The sequence below is a fragment of the Echinops telfairi genome, unplaced genomic scaffold, assembly GCF_000313985.2.
Source record: "Echinops telfairi isolate 266 unplaced genomic scaffold, ASM31398v2 ScPeMD7_21;HRSCAF=78, whole genome shotgun sequence".
Classification (NCBI taxonomy): domain Eukaryota; kingdom Metazoa; phylum Chordata; class Mammalia; order Afrosoricida; family Tenrecidae; genus Echinops; species Echinops telfairi.
This window is the reverse complement of record NW_022103918.1, coordinates 15,652,915-15,675,095: the sequence shown is the minus strand read 5'-3', so window position 1 is coordinate 15,675,095 and position 22,181 is coordinate 15,652,915. Positions and strand designations below refer to the sequence as shown.

The 22,181-nt window shown below is 36.7% G+C and overlaps 1 protein-coding gene across 5 annotated transcripts in view; it reads right to left on the bottom strand.

Moving 5' to 3' along the window:
- The window catches only part of CCDC91 (coiled-coil domain containing 91), a 365,255-nt gene that overhangs the window by 75,134 nt on the left and 267,940 nt on the right, over positions 1–22,181 (bottom strand). For all 5 annotated transcript variants that reach the window (XM_045288440.1, XM_045288443.1, XM_045288442.1 and 2 more), the window contains one exon: positions 5,016–5,129. In XM_045288440.1, coding sequence (XP_045144375.1) covers positions 5,016–5,129 — 114 coding nt within the window. The remainder of the gene's footprint in view (positions 1–5,015; positions 5,130–22,181) is intronic.

Here is a 22,181-nt window from a genome sequence, read left to right as displayed (position 1 = left end):
AATTGATCTATGTATTGTGATGAATTGTATGAGCCCCAATAAATTGATTTAAAAAATAAAAATATCTTACAAAATTTATAGAACATCTCAAGAACAGCTCTGACACATTGAACAATAATGACAGAAAACCAGTTGAATTGTGGGATATCCTCAATAACATCATTCATGAAGAAAGAAAAAGGCCATGAAAAAAGATTAGAAGAGACTACAGTTGGTGTCGAAAGACACTCTGAAATTTGCTCTTGAACACAGAATAGGTAAAATAAATACAAGAATATATGAAGTAAAAGCTGGACCTAAATTTTCGAAGATCAGCTCAAGAAGACAGAGTAAAGCATTGCTTTAAAATGTGCAAAAATCTGAAAGCTAAAATGGAAGAAGGAACGTGTTCAGATTATCTTCAGCTGAAAGAACTGAAAAAAAAAATTCAAGCTTTGAGTTCCAATATTTAAAAAAGCAACAGCTCTGTTTTAATGATTCAAGAATCATCAAAAGAAGATGGAAGGGATTCACAGTCACTGTACCAAAAAGAAGTGGACAACACACAATCATTTCATGATCCAGTAAAGCTAGTACTGAAGGAAGAAGTCCAGGTTGCACGCAGGCATTAGCAACACACAAGGCTCCAGGAACTGACAGAAGACTCCAAGTGAAAGGTGATCAAGTATGGGACACTAACTCTTCTATGCCAAGCAACTTGGAAGACAATTATCTGGTCATCTGACTGCAAGGGGTCTATATTTGTATCCATTCCAAAGAAAGGCGACACAATAAAATGTGGACATATTGAATAATAATTTTAATATTACAAACAAGGACAATTGAAGATAACTTTAAAATATTTGCAGGAGAACATCAGCAGTGAAATTCCAGAGAGTTAAGCCAGATTCAGAAGCTGTATAGAACGACACTGCTGAAATCAGATGGATATGAGTTGAAAGTACAGACTATTAGAAACATGCTTACTTGTGTTGTATTGGTATCAGAAGTGTGGATAATAGCAAACTATGGATAATATTATTACGAATGGGAGTTTGAGAACACTTAATTTTGTTCGTGTGGAACCCATACATAGAACAAGGGACAATGGTTGAAACAGAACAAGTAGATACAATGTGGTAAAATAAGGAAAGGTGTATTCCAAGGTTGCTTTCTTTCATTCTACTTATTCAATATTTATGCTGAATAAATAATCTGAGAAGTTGGACTATATGAAGGATAACCCCCCAAAATGGAATTTTCCCCCCTAAAGCTATGTATTAAAATTTTATTTTCCCACAAAACTACCTTATCTCCTTCAAAATACTCTCCTTTACACTTAATAGATTTGTCAAATCTGCAATTCAATTCTTGGAAACATTTTTCAAACTCCTCTGTTTAAATGCCTGACAGCACCCCCCTTGTTTTTCACCTCACCTCATCTATGTCATCAAATCGCTGTCCTTCATGTCCCTCTTCATTCACAAAAACAAAAAGAAGTTGCAGAGAGTGAGGTTAGGTAAGGTGTGTGGGGCAAGAGAGGCATGCTGTCTTTGGCCGAAAAATTGGTGCACTGAGATAGTGTGAGCAAGGGCATTGTTGTGGTGGCAAAACCACACTGTTATGCAATCTTTCAGAATCTCTAAATAGAAAGTTTGATTAATGGTCTGACCTGGTGAAATAAACTCCGGATGTACTATGAGTTGATATTTTTGTCAGTTTGGGAAGTTGATGGACATCAAGAACAAGTTTGGTCATTAATCAACTTTTCACCTTTTTTGAAATGAGAAAATCACTTGTACAGTTCAGTTTTTCCCATAGCACTGTCCTTGTAAGCTGTTGTTCAACATCAAAACAGTTTCTGAAGTTTTTTCCAGAACAGAAAACAAAATTTCATAGTTGCAGTGTTCTTTTAAATAAGCCATCACAAAAAACAAGTTTGAGAGAAACTACTTTTACAAAAATATTCACTGTACCGAGAGAGCCTTCACAGGCGATGCCACTGCGTGCACTTACTCAGAGCTTACCTAGTGGGAAAAATGCGTACTACAAAAGCTCTGCTCTGCCCAGTGCAATTCGATTTTTTGTTTTGTTTTGTTTTTGTATTTGGGGGGTGGTAGTCCCTCATATGATTGGATAAAGACTCATTCATTCAATATATAGATGACACCACTTTGGTTGCTGAAAGCCAAGAGGGCTTGAGGCATTTACTGAATATCAAAGACTACAACCTTCAGTGTGCATTAAAATGCAATGTAAAGAAAATAAAATTCCTCACACTAGACCAGTAAGTAAAATAACAAAAGGAGATAAAATTGATGTTGTTAAGGATTTAATGTTACTTAGACCCACAGTCAACACCCATGGAAGCAGCAGTCAAGAAACCAAGCAGCATATTACATGGGTACGTCTGCTGTAAATGACTTCTTTAAAGTGTTAAATAGCAAAGATTTTGAGGACTAAGGTTCAGTGACTCACATTCTGTTATTTTCAATCAAAAGCATGTATATGTACACAATATATACAGAAGACTGGACAAGAATTGGTACCTGGGAGTTACGGTGTTAGAGAATACTAAATACAGCATGGATTAACAGAGGAAGAAACAAATCTGCTTGGACAGAAGTATTACTAGAGTGCTCCTACTAAGTGAAACGAGCAAGACTTCAGACAGTCTTTGAACATGTTGCCAGGAGGCACCAGTTCCTGGAGAATAGTATCAAGCTTGGTACAGATGGTACTGCAGAGGGTCAGAGAAAAAGAGGAAGATCTTCGATAAGATGGATTAACAAAGTGGCTGTAACAATGGGCTTAAAAAAGCAACAGCAACAAAAAATTGTGAATATGTTGCAGGACCAGGCAGTGTTTTACTCTACCGGACATTGCATATCTCTGATCTGGATAGACTGACTGGCAGGCCGAATCTCTGCAGCAGGTATTAACTCATAAGAGGTCTATGAAGCAAGGGATAAATTCACTTTTACGTATAAAAAAACCAAGCCCAGAGAAGTGGAATCTTGTGAATAAACATAGCTATCATGATTTTTGTTGTTATTTCATGAATACATTTATAAGTGAAATCAGACTAAACAAATGAATGCCACTCCCAATATGCCAGGAAAACACTCACACAATGGGCAGCAGAGCTCCTGCCTTTTCTCTTCAAGGGTAAATTTATCTCAGAGACCAGAGACCGCCTACACAGGCACTTCTTTTACTCACTTTAAACATGAGCCCTTGGGATGAGAAAGTGATATACTATTTAAAACATTTTCCTATGTGAAAAACTTCCCACACTGAAAAAAACTGACTACAATAATCTTATAAAATTATTCACTTTGTCATGCATCGTATATACTCGACTATAAGCTGAGTTTTTCAGCACCTTTTGAATGCAGTTTTTGTGGTACAATTAGGTTCCTCAGTGGAAGTTCAGGTCAGCTTATACTTGAGTATATACAGTAATCTTTTGCCCAGATTTATTACTCAATAAGGATTGACTATATATTATGAAGAGGTGATTAATAAAACATATATCCCCCAAAGCCTTTATTTTGAGTCAATATTCCTTCACTATTACAATTTCTGTAATTCCTTCCCTGCATGTCAACTTTAGAACCAAATGACGCAAAATGAGTTCTTTGTGTATCAAGATGAAAATGGGCTCGAGAAGATACTACTTCCTGAAAAGCAAAAGGTCTACTTGTAGCTCAGAATTTTTTCTTCAAAAAACTTACCAGGACATTTCTTTAAAAAACACTTTTAGGTAAGATGCACCAAGTTTTATTCTTTTGTAAAATATAAATGGTTAATTTATTGGGGGAAACTACACTGAAATTTTTTTTCTTTATTTGAATTGTATGTCTCTAATTTTTTAAAAATCCTTTTATTGGGGGCTTGCTCAACTCTTATCACAATCCATCCATCCATTGTGTCAAGCACATTTGTACATTTTGTGCCATCATCATTCTCAAAACATTTGCTTTATACTGGAGTCCCTGGTATCAGCTCCTCATTTTTATTCCCTCCCTCCTGCTCCTCCCTCCCTCATGAACCTTTGATAATGTATAAATTATTATTATTTTGTCCTATTGCAATTTTTATGCTGATTAGTTTCTCTTTGTTGAAACCTAATCATAGCCATTGAGGAGGGAGATTTTCTTTGTAGCATACCAAATGTGGCTTCAACTTAAGTATTTATCATCATACTTCCTCCTACTACTTTAGGGTAATATCTCATATTTTCTATTGACTTTGCCATTTTGGACCCTGAGTAAATAAATGTAGATGTGTCAAATTTACCTACATGAATACTACTTTATTAATATTCATTATAAAGTGTTATATAGTATAAAAGAGGGTATAGTATAAAATAGAGCCTATATTTAATATATATATTATAGAGACTATAGATTACATTGTTTATTCTGGAGGAGCTTAGATAAAAATACTTGTAGGAATGATCTTTGTATATCTCTTCATAAAGCTTTTCTTACTTAAATATTACTTAACAAACCTTGATCTATTTTCAGCTACTTCAGATTTACATACTCATACTTTTTGCTGAAAAGACTACATTTTGCTGAAAAGTTATTTATTTGGCAAGGCCTCAATATGCATCTCAAATTCCAACGATATTCTCAATTATGTTTTTGAAATGAGATTATGGTAGAAGAACCTTAATTTGCTAACTGTAATGAAGTTCATTGGAATCAAAGCTAAGAGTATATATACATTTCTAAAAATATCGTGTTACAAGAAATGAACAACCTGATGGGGGGAAATGAATCTAAAAATCTACAACTGACTACATTCTTCATGAATGTAAAGTTGGATGTAAGAGTTTTGCAGTCAATCAAACAGTGTTTGGTTTTTGCTGACATGGGACTTGTGTCATTATATTTGGAAAAAATCTTAGATGGAGAATCCTAAATTAAAAGACATAGGAAATTTGAAATATTTAAAATAGCATGCTATTGTATGGAAATGCTTGAGCTCATGGAAGCACAAATCAAAGCCCGTCAAGGGCTGCTTACCCGTGTCTGTTCTTTCACGTACTCTATCAATTCATCTCTTGTTTTTTTCACTGCCTCTTCCACAGCCTTTTCACTTCGCTTCTGCTCTTCTATGATTGCTGCCTTAACAGTTTCCTGTTTGTGGAAGAAGAAAAAAAGTCAGAGAAATATGGAGTATGACAAAAGTTGTTCATTTCATGGAAACTAAAACTCCTAATCAATGGGCTTGAACCCACTCTGTTCAAAGTGCAACTTTAAATAGGATGAAAGAACTCGACAAAAACTGTTGGCTCTGTTACCAGTTCCACAGAGTTCACATTTCTAAACTGAGTGAAAGGAGAAAGCAGCGGAATTGGCAATTTATTGCCGGGAGCGCCTGACAGACTCCAATGGCTTCCTTACCAAGCTTTCATTTGATGTTTACATGATTGATTGCCTTCCTGTACTTTGCACTATCCACCTAAGACTTCCAACTTGTGTTTATTCTTCCAAGAACACCCTAATGCTCTAGCTGGTTTATTCTCGTTTCACTTTCCCATCATACAATAATCAAGTGTGGTCTGGGTGGTAAGATTTACAGCTAGTTTGGCCCTTCTGCCAGGTTAAGATGTTGAGAGCTGGGCACCACGAGTGAGAGGTAAAAATTCCACTCTCTTGCTACTATTTGAAATGAGCGATCAAGGAAAAGGTACTCCTCAATTTTCTAAAATAGTAATTGGGTGCCTAATCCATTTCAAAATTCCAGATAACAAGAAAGGTGGTTAAAATCCTAGCAAAGTAATACAATACCTCTTATGAATGAAAGGTATTTTCTACTAAAAAAGTGCCTGCTGGCCTGAAATGAAGGCCATGAAACAACATTCTTTAATTTCCCTCTATCTATGTGGGTCTCGTCATTTTCAGACTGCAAGAATCTCTCAGCACATTTCCTTTACTTTGTTGTTTTTCAGGTCTATCATTGGCGGAGTGTGCATCTTGTTTTTTTCACTTAGTTTACCCTGAATGCTTTTAAATAAGTGTCAGCAAACAAACTGCTGCCAGTGAGTCAATTCCAACTCATAGGGACCCTGTAGGACAGCGCAGAGCTTCCCCTTTGGGTTCCCAAGACTTTAAATCTTTATAGGACTAGACAGCCTTATCTTTCTCATCTTTCAGACTGGGTGGTGAGTTCTAATTTCTGATCTTGTGGTTAGCAGCAAAATGTGCAATACACTACAGCATCAGTGCTCTATAGATAAGCATATTTATTTTTAACATTCATGCAATAATAAAAATAATATTCAAAATCCCTTACACTGAATGTATATGCACTACAGAAATTATGGGAAATATCAAAAAATTAGTTCTAAACATACACATATAAACACATGGGTATAAAGTGGATAATACTCACATTATATCAATGGAGGTTCTTCAAAAGCTTATGGAACAGTAGAATTAAAAGATGGGAGTAATTTAGTCCAACGGACTAATGGACCACACAAGCATCAATCTCCACAATTCTGAGACCAGAAGAACTAGATGTTGTCTGGCTAAAACTATCAAATGCTCTGAAAAGGATCATATTTACAAGGGAGAAAAGGAAAACTCAAAATCTTAAAATAAATCAGGCTTCCTGGGAACCACAAGTGTATGGTGCTTGTCACCCTTCTGTTCTGGGCCTGAAGTCACCTCCAGGTTCCATGCCTACCCAAATAATACACAAGCCTAGAAGGAGAACGACAACAGTATGGTGCCTTGGAGTTATCAGACATTTAAGAGTCAAAGGGCAGCTATTCAAGGAAAATTTTAAGAAGAAACAAATCTGTCTTGCAAGAAGTACAGTCAAAATGTTCCTCGTGAGTAAGGATGGCAAGACTTACTACCTACATTAGACATGTTATCAAGAGTTTCTAGTCTCTGGAAAAGGTCATCATGCTTGGCAAAGTGAAACAAAGGAAGTTTGACATTAATTAGCACAGGGCCTATCACAATGAGCCTAAACATAGCATGGGAGATTGCACAAGGCTGGACAAGGTTTTGTTCTGTTTTCTGTAAGATTGCTAAGAGTTGGAGCCAACTCAACATCACCTAACTATAACTAAGAAGGCAAAAGAATCAATAAACCAAGTGTCTAAATTAATAACAGAATAATCTCATAGTAATCATAAGGTAGCAATATAGTAAATATAAATGAAATGCAAATTTTCCAATATGCAAGATACACTTTAGGCTTTTTATATCAACCAGCCAAACAATAATATGATGGAGACAGATACACAGTATTGAGTATGAAAGTACCATGGACTGCTAAAAGGACAAGCAAACCTGTCTTGGAAGAAGGATGGCCAGAGTGCTCCTTAGAGACAAAGATGGTGAGCCGTCATCTTACATATTTTAGACACTTTGTCAGGGAGACCAGTTTCTGGAGAAGGACATCATGTAAGTAACGAAGAAAGGCAGCTAAAAGGAGGAAGACCCTCAAGGAGCTGGACTGACACAGAGACGGCAACAAGTACAGGCACAATTGTGAGGATGGAGTACAGGCACAATTGTGAGGACGGCACAGGACCAGGCAGTGATTTGTTCGTTCTTTTGCGCATATGGTCACTGTGGGTCAGAACCAACTAGACAGCACATAACAACAATATTGAATAGGAAGGGATGGTTGAGCACATTCTAGATATACACAAAATAAATGTATATTTTTATAAAATGATTTTTGCTACCTTAAATTTGTAAAATTTCAGATATCGAATAATTAATAGACACTGCATTTTAAATATTTAGCAAGGCAGTAAAATCATTATGTATTTCCCCAGAATGTTACAAGTTGTCAGAGATAGAGAGGTCAGATTAAGCTAATAAAACTCCTTTCCTTTTAGCACTGATTTTGTGAGAGGGTCAATTACAGTGGTTACAACAGACATTAAAAAAGGGGACAAGAGGCTACACAGGGTTGGGCAGGGAAAGATCTAGGATTAGTGGAGGTCCTGGTTCCAATTCTGGTAGATAATGGCTAAGGACAAAAACCTGAGCCCCTAGTAATTCAAGGAATCACAAACTATCAGAATAGGACAAAGAGAAAGTAGAGTAACAAGTTTAGTGCTACAGAGAAATGCAATTGTACAACATGAAGGAGAAAGCAGTGTTGGCAGAAGTTGTAGAGGGTCCTCTAAAATTTCTTGATATATGTAACTTTTTCATTTATTCGAAAAGGTTTTTTTCCTGAAAACATACCACTTACCAGACATTCTGCTAGGCAATGAAGAAGGTTCAATGGTAAACAAAGCAGAGTCAAATTTTGGGTTGTGTTACATTTAATGAGTAGCCTTCCACCTCAGAGCCAGCTGAGATCAACAGTGAAGGGAAAAAATCTTAGTAAAAATAATGAAACTAAAAGACTTGAAAAAGCAGACTTTCTTTTTTAAAGTACAGTATTACTATTAATGAGTATATTTATTAAATATGTATTATGTTCATAAAACTGAGCAAAGGAAAATGGAGACATGAACATATAAATTAGTAGCAAGTCTATTGCTCCTGTTCCCATTTCTATTATTCAGCCTTTTTTTTTTCCTATACACTAGATTCATGTTCCTCTGTTTTGGAATATTTGTCTCTTCTTACTCTTTCCTCCATTAAAGTACTGTAATCGTTCCACAGCCACTTAAAGAACCTGACTTTCCTTGGACAATCTTTACCCTAACTTTATGATATCGTATTATCACTCTTAAGTTACAGAAAGAAAACTGAGATGGAGAAATACCATGATGCAGTGTTACCACTGCTAATAAGCACTGAACCAAGACTTCTAATCTAGGACTCTCGATCCAAAATCCACCCTCCTAACCAGCAACCAACATTGTGAACAAAGCTTGCTATCGCTTGCCACAAAGATGAACATCAACTGAAAATAAAACACAGCTTTCAGAAAATGAAAACCTGTCAGCAAGGAAATTATTCCAAAAGACAATTCTGAAAATTTCCAGAATATTTTAGGAATGGTAGTATCATTTGAAACATGGCAAACTGCTAAAAGTAGGGTTCTCAGCCTCCCAAGGACTGACATTTGGGGGTATCTAATTCATATTGTGAGGGAGTATCTGAATTAAACAGCATACCTAACATCTTCCCACTGGATTTTCTGTAGTAGTTTGAGGGGGATCAACACTCATTTGCAATTTTGTCATGGTGTGCTTGTTAACACATCACTCACATTTCTAGTCACAACTTAAAAAAGATTTCCTACAAAATATAAGAATATTTCAATTACCTTCTAGTTTTAAAATATGGAAGACTTCTCTACATAAAATTTAAAAATGATTAACAGGAATCAATTGCTACACTATTATAGTTAAGTAAGTCATGCTGAACGTCACTGAAGGCTAACAGCTTATGTGACATTTGGTATACGACTTTTAAATTTCTCTTTATTCATTAAAAGTATAGTTATTATTTAACATTTATTAAATCTACTATCCATTTAATCATAGGATCCAATAAAAGGTCTGTGGTTGTTTGCTTTTATCAGTATAATTTTATTAAAGATTGTAAACATAGTTAAATTATTTATAGGAAACACATCTCAGCAACTCATTCACTTCTGGTCTGTGGGTTGTAAACCAGCTTCTTGTGGTTATTTTTTTTTTTAATGTGGCAATTGTGTGCCTTTTTCTTACTTCTACACAGGATGCATATCTATTATCTAATTGTTGTTGTGGCATTTGATTGTGCAGGTGCACCTTAAGAAACAGGGTGACCAACTAGAAAGAAGGCTGGTAATGCAAAAGGATTAGAGCTAACATATTTTATATAATTCTAACTTGTGTTGAATCTCTGTTCTTATATGTATTCATAATAGGTTTTGTCAATACTTCCTAGATGAATAGTCTCAGAAATTGCAAGCTTATTTTCCTCTCAGTGAATTTATAATTTACTTGTGGAAATAAGACACAAACACAGAAAACAAAATAGTAAATAAAAGAAAACTCAGATACTATGGTTAATGAGTGGCCCTGGTACCAAATATGAGTTATAAGGAAAGAACTGTAAGGTCTACAGATGTCAGAAATTCTTCCAAATGCAGAGGGAGGTGAGAGAGGATGTATCTGAGCTGTTACTTAACACATGTTCTGTACAGAGAGCCATGCGATCCTGGGCTCACTAAGGATGGCTACTACTAGAACAATCTCAGGTAGGTAGACTTGTCTCTTAAAACCACCTCCTACTCGTGATCTTATCTTTCAGCAGATTAGGTTGGACTTTTTCATATGGCAACTGGGCAGAATTCCAAATAGAATGAATGAAAGCATGTGTGTTAGTCTGGGTAATAGAGAAACAAATTCATAGAGACTCATGGGTTTAAGTAAGAGCTTTATATATAAGAGCAGTTGAATATTGAGAAAACACCCCAGCCCAGTCCAGATCAAGTCCCTAAGTCCAATGTTAGCCCATATGTCTGACACCAATCTATAAAGTCCTCTTCAGACTCACGAAACATGCAATGACGCTGAATGCAGAAAGATTACAGCCTAGGGGGTTGGAAGTCTTGTAGATCCAGTGGCATTGTAAACATCTCAGCACTGGCAGAGGTCTCCATGTGGATTCTCCAGGTCCAGGGTCCTGGCTGCATGAGGGTAAATCCATGTGGCTTCTCCTCAGGGATGTCTCGCATGGAGTCCGCCTTGTCAGTTTAGAGTTTCCAAGGAAGTGAGCAGAGAGAGAGAAGTGTCTTCCGCCTCCATGGAGGAAATACAGGAGTTCCCAGAATTCTCAGGAGGTAGCCATGCCCACATAGAGGCTTCATTGATTATATTTTGATTGACAGGCCAGACTCCATCCCTTCACTCGTAATCCTCTCAAATTGACACCAGATTATGTAACTACCACAGCATAGAAAACATCTTTAGTCACAGGTTCAAAATGACACAGTGTTATTTAAGGCACCTTAAATTGGCCAGAGCAAATAGTTACAGATTAATCCCCTAAACTGTCTGTTAGTTGTTGAGGTATCCTATCAACATGTTCAAAGCTCCCAGGCATTCTATTATGTTCATCATCTTGAATACACAGCATCTGGACCTTCTCCAGACTGGACCATTCTTTGAGTCTGTTCCATAGCTGCTCTTCTTGGTATTTCCCTCATCTCTCTTAAATTGAACCTCCATTTTTCTAGATCCCTATGGACCCTTCTTTAGCGGTCACTTCTATTTTGATAAGCATCTCATCTAGTAAATTCCTGAGAAGATATGGGGATTAGACATTACAGTATCTGATTTTTCAAGTGCCATTGTTCTACACTCATGGGCATGCTTGTTTGTTAAATGCAGTTTTCTAGATTGAAAATATTTTTTCTGCCCATTTTAAAGGGTATTGCTAACTGTGATTATATTCTCATTACTTATCATAATATTGCGAGCTTTGCTTAATGGAAGCTTTTATGAATTTTCTCTGATCCTCTTTTTCAAACATTTCTGGATCATACACTTTTGTGGAATCCTATCTAGAAATCAATGTCTTTTAATTCTAGGATGTTTTCTTTTATAACTGTTGGTGGCATCATGGGTTATGTGTTGGGGTGCGTAAATGCAAGATTAGCATTAGCTAACTGCCAAGTTAGTAGTTGAAAACCACCATATGCTTCAAGGGAGATAGATGCGGTTGCCTGATACTATACAGACTTACAGCACTAGAAAACTAAGTGGACATTTCTACTTTGTCCAACGGGGTTGTTGTGAGGCTGCAATTAGATGGCAGTGGGTTTGGTTTAGGTTCTTTAATAAGGAAACAAGATAGTATTATAATTTCTTAATTTTTCTCTTTTCAATCTTTCTCAAAATCAGTCAGCTGATAAACTTCCTGGCTTGAATGCCTAATTTCCTTATCTTTTCACAGCTATTGTTCATTTTGGTATATTCTTGCCCTTTTATTCTAGGACCCTTCCACAATTATATTGTCTGAATATTTTGCTATCTTTTTTCTCACACTTTAAAATATTTCCAATATATGTTTTTAGCCTTAAAATATCATCTTCTTGCTTCATAGATATAAAATCTATTAACTGAGAAAATGAATGATGCTTTTAAAAAACATCTATCTCTCTATAGGATCTTGTTTTATTCTTTGCTTTGTGAGAGCCATATCTGCTCACAGTTGACTATTTGCTGTTTAAAGAGGAGCATTGAAAGCTGACTCCATCTCTGGGATGGCCTTTGTGGTTTATGGCCTGTGAGCTCAGTACTCTGGCTGGCTTGTTTCCTTCGAGCAATTCCTGATACCCGTATATTTAGGCCTTTAATCTTGAGCTGCATAGGCTCCATAGAAAATAATTTTCTGATTTCCTGCTTATTAGTTCTCTTGCTAGCATTCTGAGAATTGGGATTGAAAAAATGGCAAAAACACTCAGTAAGCAGCATACAAATTGTCATCTATGAGCCTTGGTCCCTAGGGCATTTTCAGTACAACACCTTTCAACTGTTCGAGGCGACTCCTCCTTTTTCCAGTCTTTTGTATTGCTTCCCAGTCTTCTCACAGATGGGACAAGATTAGTGAGAATCTAACTGCTTCTTAAATACTGATCATTAATCTTCTCTCCTGTTGGCGGCCCAATCTTCACTCCAATTTCCAACTGGTATCACTAAGTCGTAAATCTTTTGGAGTTTCTAAAACCATATGGTTCTTTTGTTTTTGTTTTGTTTTTTTGCAGCCTTTTTCCTTTTTAGTTTCAGGTTTAATTTCATTGGGTGCCATTTCAGTGGATTTTCAGGGGAGATTGAATATAAATGAGTTCTTATCTGCTTTTTAAATACCACATAAGTGAAAGTGAGAATATAAGTAGTCAATTGTTATTTCAAAACCATTTTAGATTTATGGAAAAGTCGTAATGATAGCATAAGGGTTCTTGTATGTTCTTCAACTCAAAAATACAACCCAAACTCGCTGCTACTGAGTCAATGCCAACTACTATTGACTCTAAAGGACAGTGTAGAACTGTCCAGTGGGTTTCTGAGACTGTCGCTCTTTACGGTGGGAGCTGAATGCCTCATTTTTCTCTAGCTACTTCTAATACTAGCATGACAGTAAAGTTATCAAAGCTTAGAAATCAGCATAACACACAATTAAATATATTAGAGATTTTGTTCATATTTTACCAGTTTTTCCATTCATGTCCTTTTTATGTTGTAGGATCAACTCTAGATACAACAATGGATACAGATACCATTTGTTTGCAGGTTAGTACTATCAAATTGATTCCAATTCATAGTGAGAGCATGGAACAGAATATAATTGCTTCATAGGGTTTCCAAGGCTAGAAACCTTTATGGGAAGAGACAACTCTTTTCTGTAGAATGGCTGATGGCATTGTACTGCTGATCTTCCATAGTTAAAAGCCTACCATGTAACTCATTGTACGGCCAGGGTTCATTAATCTCCCCCCAAATTGTGAGATTTCCTCAATTTTTATTTTTAATCATGACCTAACACTTTTTAAAAGTATTTTTGAAAATTTGTAAAAAAAAAAAAAAAGTTTGTTTGTTTTCCCTCCAGTAGACTGGGGTTATATCCAGTTCATATTTGGGCGGGAAGAATATATACAAATAAAACATACTTCTCATTGTAACAGGGGTACATGGCATGGGCATAACTATCACTGGCAATATTAAGCATGATCATTTAGTCATTTCTCAATAGTCAAGCAGACAAATGTAAAACATACAGCTCAATCAACTTGTACATATACACCCAAGTATCAACCAACAGTCAAAAATACAAACCTTTGGATAACCCTGAAAGACCCCTCATAGACACTGTGCTATTAAGGCAATAATGATGTTATTGGAACAATGAAATTAGTGAAATTTTGTAGAAATGTAATATAATTTATAATGCTATATACTGAAACATAGATGTTACTATATTTTTGAAAGTCAACCATATCTGGGATAGATAAACATATAAAATATACAGATGATAAAATCGGAGGGAGGGGGAATATTCCAATAGTCAAATCCTAATAAGTAAAATATTTCGTAACTATCATGTGGATAGAGTGATTTTTTACTTAAAAATCAAGTAGTTAACATAAATTATATCATAAGGAAGTATGAAGGAATTAAACATCAGTTTGGTAAAATATATTTTTCTTTTGTTCAGTTACTATTACATAGAACAAGATTATATAAAAATAGTTAAGTTCTTATTGCTCTGCGCAGATATGAATACTAGATTATGTTTATCAGAATGAAATTCTATTTGTCATTATAATTTCAAGCCTCAGGAACCTCTCTGATCTCATATCTTATTTCTAGACAATAAGTCTCATCTTAATCCCTTCAATAACTTGTTAGTCCTTTCTTTGCCCTTTAAAGTATCTGCACTCGTGCTAAACGGAGCTGTTAGCATTTAAAACATTCTAATAAGTTCCATAGACTATTTTAGTTGCAGGCCCTCTCCTACCTCAATGAATCACAGCTAGGGCTGCCACACTAACCTTCAACTTAAACGAAGAAACAGCATTTAGCTCCTGCCACTGAGACATTGACACACTCAGCATTTTATTTCTAATGATACCAAACACAGACTCTAATGTCTGCTTATCAGTGTCGTCATAACATGCTCAAGCACTGTGCGACACTCTCAATGTCTAACAAATTGGTAGACCCTAACCACTACGATTATTCTTTTGTTCATGCTTTAAAATGTCTCAACAGCCAATGTGCTCTCTGTCATATTGCATTTTGTCGCAAATGAAAAGTAGTTCATTCATTTGAATTTTTCTAATTAATTACATGGTCTTCAAAATAGTGACCAATCTCATTCATGCTTTATACACTTTCAAAATTATGACATTTAGTTTGCACATAGTAAACATTAAATTTGCAGTTCTCTGGACATGAAGTACTCGCTCAACTTGGAACACATTCCCATTGTCAGGCCTCTGTTTACCAGTTCTATGTATCCATTCACAAACAATCTGGTTTAGGCATCACAATTTCCAGGAACCTTTTAAAAATGCTCTGGATTTTTCTATCTTCCAGAATGACAGATCTAGCATTCATTTTATGTCCTCACAAAGTACCCTATATTTTATCACACTCAAGCACTCCACCACTCAAAATAGCAATAACTAGTTTACTTGTCTATCTCAACCAACTTGATAGACCTTTGAAACCAGATACTATATTTATTATAGATACTATCTTCATGATTTTGTAACCGTCTGTTAAAAATATAGATGCATAATTATCCTTAATGAATTTATTTTCATACCTCAAAGAAAATTTACTTTAGGGGTAGATACAATGCACTACATATTTTGTATCTACAACAGTGGCATATTCAGAACACACAACTTAAAAGGCTCACAAACTTTGTTCATGACTCCCTCGCTGTCACTGTAATTTCTTCATGGTGCACCTCATTTCATGCCAAAAAAATTACATAATTGTTCTATTTAATAAGTAGTTGGGTTATAACTTAACAGTCATTTGAAAAGATAATATGCAAAAGTTGAAAGAAAAATATCTTTAATACATTCTTAACCACATTTACTTACTCATGAGAAGTTTGTACACTTTGAGCATTACACTTCTTAAAAGTTGGATTAATATTAGAGATTAACACTCTATTTCTGTGTCAGTCTGGGTAGAGTAGAGAAACAAATTCATAGTCACTCATATGTGTATAAGAAAGAGGTTTATATACAAGAACAATTGAACATTGAGAAAACATGCCAGCCCAGTCCACTATTAGCCTATATGTCCGATACCAACCTATAAAGTCCTCTTCAGACTCACAGAACACATGTCATAATGCTGAATGCAAAAAGATCACAGGCCAGTGGGTGGAAGTCTTGTGGATGCAGTGGCATTGTAAGAATATCAGCACTGGCAGGGCTTTCTCTGGCTCCACAAGAAATACAGGAATTCTTAGAATCTTCAGGGGAACACCATGATTGACAGGTGAGACTCCACCCCTTCACTCACAATCCTCTCAAACTGACAACAGATTATATAACTACCACAATTTGCTATTCCATATTGATTTTCACAGAGTACTTGATTTTGTTTCTTTTTTTTTTAATCATAGCAAGCCCAGGCATCCTACTACACAATGATATAACATAAAAGAAAGATTTGTAGCATAGACTACATTGAAAGTGCTGCACTCTACGACAAAGAGCAAGTTTTAGAGTCTCTTCTGACATCCATCCACATTGATCTTTTCTTTTCTTTTTAATGACCTTTGCTTTCTTTGTATATGGTGTTCTTAGGTCATACCTCAGATCATCAGGTCTTCTGTGATTAGGGTTCATCATGTCAAATCTGTTCTTCAGATGTTCTCAAAATTCAGGTAGGTCTACTTGAGGTCACACTTTGACTCACAGACTTGTTTCATCCTCCTTAGCTTCAACCTCAACTTACATCAGAGAAAGGAGCAATTGAGGAACTCTCCTAAGGTTAGCATCTGGCCAGATTTTCGCTGCTGATATTGGGCTTTTCCATAATCTTTTCCCACAGCTGTAGTCAGTTTTGTTTGCCTATTCCTTCTGGAAAAGTCCATGCATATCATTGCCATTTGTGCTGTTTTGCAAAATTCTATCATGTGATTTCTAGCTTAGTTTCTATCACCAAGGCCTATTTTCCAATTACTATTCAATCCATTTGTTTACAACTTTTTCATTCCTATGACTAATAATTATCAATGCATCTTGCCTACATATTTAATCAATTTCAGACTGAAGATACTGGTACAATTCTTCAATTTCTTTATCACTAGCTTTAATGGTTACTGCATATATTTTAACAATATTTGTACTGATTAGACTTCCCTATATCACAGATAGCACTGTACCTCAAGATAGGTCTTGAAATGTCCTTTATGACAATGAATATGATGTCATTCCACACAAAGTAAACTATAGCATTTAGATTTTGTGTCAACTTGAATTTGTGTGAATGTGTAGAGGTGGAGCCCAAGGTGTCAATCAAGTGGCAGCCTCATGGTACCATCTTGGGAGTTTGGCCTTTGTATTAGTGAGACCTGTGCTATTCACCCCTTTACCTTCCTGCTAGCTGATATTCTGTGCCTGCTTCTAGGGGCAGTGCCGTATGGACCATCCAAACCTGAGAGCTGGAGGCATCCTGACATGTGTCCTCCGATGTTCGATCCACACAAGTCTGTACCCAATGGCCTGTGATCTCTCTGCTTCTGGTTTAACTTTTCCACATCATCGACCTGCAATTGCATGTGTCTGAAGAGGGCCGAGCTAGCATCAGACTTATGTACTTAAGTTGGACTGAGCCGGGAAGCCTTCTTGATGTAAAGTTGTTTCTTCATATAAAGTTCTTGTACAAAGATGAATGTCACTGGCTTGTTTCTTTAGACACCCCAGCTTAACACCTAAACTATATGATTTTATGATTCAAAATGGTCGATATCAATCCAGTTCACTAATCCCTACAATGCTGATTTTTATGCATTCTATTTCATCTTGTACAACTTCCAGTTTTCCCATATTCATATGCTGTACATTCGAAGTCCTGATTAATTGATGTTTGCAGTGATTTCTTCTCATTTTGAGTCAAACCCCACCAGCAAATAAAACTCCCAAAGGCTTTACACCATCCACATCACTCTGCTTGACTGCTTGGAGAAGCCTGCTCTCCCTTAGTCATATTCTGAGTGTCTTTCAACCTGAGGAACTCCTCTTCTGGCACTATCTCTGACAATGCTCTGCTTCAGTCACGAGGTTTTCAGCAGCTGACAATGTTTTGACAAGATTCATACAGTAGTCTGTGGCTAATTATTCCAAAGTGGGCACCCCATTCCTTAATTACAGTCTGTTCTTTGTTGAGAAGCTTTGCTGAACTATGTTCACTTTGGATGATCCTACTGAGATTTGAAATTGCAGTGATGGGCTTCTAGCGTCAAAGCAGCACACAGGACACCACTGTGTGTCAAGCTGACAACCACGTGGTGGAATGAACATGAATACGCCACTATAATCTCTTTAGTGGTATATATGATGAAATATTCCATGAGCTAAAGGATAGGTATGAAATGCCTATTTTAACATTAGCAAATTTTAATGTTAAATGTATTAAAATAAAACTATGAAAGCAAAAGATATTTGGTGTTTACATTTAACAAAAATAGTTTTATATATTTTATTTAGTCCTTAGAGCCATTAAAAGGAAGCACTCTGCTGAGATTAAGAGAAGGTAAGCTATTTCACCAAAATAACACTTTTTAACAAATAGCCCACATAAATACTCAAAAGGATGAAAACCCCAAGCTCATCTTCATCATGTCCATTTCAACTCGCAGCGACCCTGCATAGAGAACCAGACTATAAATCGTTATAGTAGAAAGCCTCATCTTCATTCAAGAGATTGATTGATGGGTTTGAACTACTAACCTGACTGTTAGCAGCCCAATACTTATCCCACAGTACTACCAGTCTCCTTATAAGAGTAGCTATTACACTGAGCTAAAAATGTTCACCTGAATTTTTTCAGACTGCCTTTAAATACCCCACACCCCAAAACAAACAAACTCATCTTGCAATAGGTTGTGTGTGGGTATACATGTATATATGTAAATGTATGTGTGTGTGTATATGTGTGTGCATACATATACATACATACATACATACATACACACACACACACACACACACACACACACATATATATATATACTATGTTTCTCTAAAAAGAACAAATCTCTCCAGATTCCTTAACCTAAATAGTGACTTGAGTAGCCTGGAAAAAAGAGGAGGAAAGGTGAAATCAGGGACAGACCAGTTTATCTCAAACAAAATGCATAAAGTGTCAGGAAAACCAACCAGCCCTCGCTGCGGCAGAGTCCACTCTGACCAGGAGCCGCTATGGGACAGAGCAGCACAGTTTCAAAGGCCACTTTGACCACAAGGCTGCCCAATATTTTAAAGATATAGTTTCTACAGCTGTTCCACAAATATATCTGAGTTTTATTCATTTTGATTTTTCCTAAAGTCTCATGGGCTATACAACTGGAGATCAAGAGATCTTAAAAGCTGGCCAAAATTACATGAATTATAAGCTAAGAATCTAACTTCATCCTATTTGCTCCTTAGCATATTTATTTGGTAATTAGTTAAAATTGTTTTGAATGCAAATGGAAGAAAATTCAGTACAAAGTTACATAAAGAAAAAAAATTGCCTCATCGAAGAGAAGAAAGAGCAGGATGTTTCATTTAGGGTTTAACAATGGGATCAGAACGCACATTCTTTTCTAATTCTTAGTTTTTGCTACTGGTGTTAGCTTCATTTCCCCAGAGTTCTACACATATGGTCCTAAGATGGTTGTTAGCAACTATAGAGGATTCCTCATTTTCTTATTGTGAACACAGTTTACATACTTGAGTATCCATGTTACAAATTAAGTCTAATGGACTTGAGTCAGGTTATGTTCACATCCTTTGAACTCACAAGCATAGGATTGGGATATAGTCAACAAGGGTCTAAGCCTAGATTAGATAGAATATTAAATCTCACCCAAACCACATAGCTAAGAGAATTGAAAGTATTAATTTGGGAAGGGAAGAATAGTTGCCGAAAACTAATAAATGTCTGAAGCCCTTCCATTCTGATTTTGAAACGTCTAACATGTTTTCTAACATGGTCAAAGGTGCTGCTGTCACCTGATTATAGAGCAAGTCTACACTGGTAACGCAGTGCTGGAACTTTTCTAAAGCTAAAGGAACTATCCTCGTCTCTTCATTGAATAATGATAGTTTCGGGACCCAACAGACAACCTAAGTCATACGTAAAAAAAAAAAAAAGAACACAATATGAACAGCACTTTTTTTGGTGACTCCTCTTGGTAAAGAGCTTCAATTCAATACAACCAAATTCTGGAAAAAGTCAACTTTAGCTGTATTTTATTTAAGTTCAAGTTCATTTTTAAAAGATTAACATGTCTCTTTAAAATATTGTTCCCCCTTTATTACCTAAAATAGCTTGTTCAAGAAGCAACTAGCATTTTCAAGATGCTTGTAAACTGGGGAAAAAATATAATAATATATGGCTGAACAGTGATATAATTACATACTAAATGTGAAAGTAGGAATAAGAACATTTGACCCATACAGGAAAAAAGAAGATTTCTGGATAAGGTAAGGCTGAATTATAAATGAATTCTGCAAGTTAGGAAAGTGAGAGCGTCCATTTCAGGATGAAGGCACAGTATGATCAAAGCCCAAGGCATAAAGTAATATGACAAATGTGTCAGCAGTTGGGTGCTAACAGTGTGGAGTACGATTAGAGTTACAGAGACTCTCTTCAGAGACCAGACCAAGCCAGTGAAAGACATATTTCATGCTAAGCAATTTGGACAGTATCTTTTTTAACTGAATTGAATTCTTTAATAAATTATCTTATTGGGGACTCTTACAGATCTTTTAACAATCCATACATCTCTTGTATCAAGCATATTTGTACATATATTGCATTCATCATTTTTAAAACATTTTCTTTCTACTTGAGCCCTTGGTATCAGCTCCTATTCCCCCTCCCCCGCCTCCCTCCACACCATCATGAATCCTTGATAAATTATAAATTATTGTTTTCATATCTTACACTATCTGCTGTCTCCCTTCACCCACATTTCTGTTTGTCCCCCTCATGTGTGCGTGTGTGTGGGGGGGCGGGGGCGGGGTTATACATCAATTGTTGCAATCAGTACCCCCTTCTCCCTCCAACTTTCCCCTACCCTCATGGTATTGCAACTCCCATTATTGTTCCTGTGGGTTTATCTGTCCTGGATTCTGTGTGTCGAGAGCTCTTATCTGTACCAGTATACATGCTCTGATCTGGCTGGGTTTGTTAAGTTAGAACTGGGGTCATGATACTGGGGTGGAGGGGTGGGATGGGATGGAAGCATCAAAGAACTAGAGGACTGTTGTGTCTTTCATTGGTGCTATACTGCACTCTGCCTGACTTGTCCTATCCTTGGGACCCTTCTGTGAGGGTATGTCCAACTGTCTACAAAGGGCTCTTTGGGTCTCCACTTCCACCTCACTTGTTCGCATCAGTATGATTATTTTCTCTTCTGATGCTTGATACCTGATCCTGTCCAGACCTTATGATCATAGAGGCTGCTGTTCTTCATGTGGACTTTATTGTTTCCCTGCTAGATGACCACTTGTTTAATTCATGCCTTTAAGAACCCAGATGCAATTATTTTTTAATAGCCAAGCACCATCAGCTTTTTCACCATATTTGCTTATGCACCCATTTTGTCTTCAGCAATCATGTTGGGAAGGTACGTGTCACAGATGCCAGGTTGTTAGAACAAGGTGTTCTTATGTTGAGGGAATACTTGAGTAGCCGCCCAATGTTGGACATTATCTTACAGGCCACGGGGAAACAGTGAATAATTTAAAGTGGGAGAATGTCATTATTCATTCACTATTTAAAATTGACTTATTGATAAGCAACATTGATGGCAAGGAAATCTAGGTAGGAAGTGAAGTTAATCAACCTGGTGCTTCAAGATCTGAATGCAATATGCTGGCATGAAGCCAGGAACCAGTAGAGAGGCTCCAATCCTAACTATGTGGACAGCTTCCCCTCTCCCCAGAAGAATGTACTTCAGAGGACAGCACTGAAGCTAAAGCTCAGGGAGAGGGACATGTCTGATCAGAGCACAAAGGAGAAAATGAAGGGGGAGGAAGAGAGAGTGGAGCACATCCTGGCCCACCAAGCCTTGAGGATGATATCCCCACACAGAACAGGCAATGCACAGAGAGGACCATAGGGCCAGCCCCACTATGAAACACGACATCCCTCACTGACCCATAACACTATGGGGGACAGCACTGGAGACACAGTGTAGGAATTGTGTCAGATTTAATCACACCACACCAAGGCAAAAAACTAAGGTCTTACAAAAGAACAGCAAGGGGAGCAGAGCAAAGAATTCCCGAGGGAGTACCAAAAATAGACTTTGGGGCCATGGCGAGGCATCCCATCACACTCTACCAGAAAATACTCCTAAAAGTTAACAGACCTTGAACTATTTACAGGCTTTATGAGGTTTTTTTGTTGTCAATGTTATGTTTTCTTTTGTTGCTTTGTTTTGCTCTGTCTTGTTTTTTTGTGTGCATATTATTGTCTCTGCAGGTCTATCTAGATAAGATAGGCTGGATAAACAATTGGA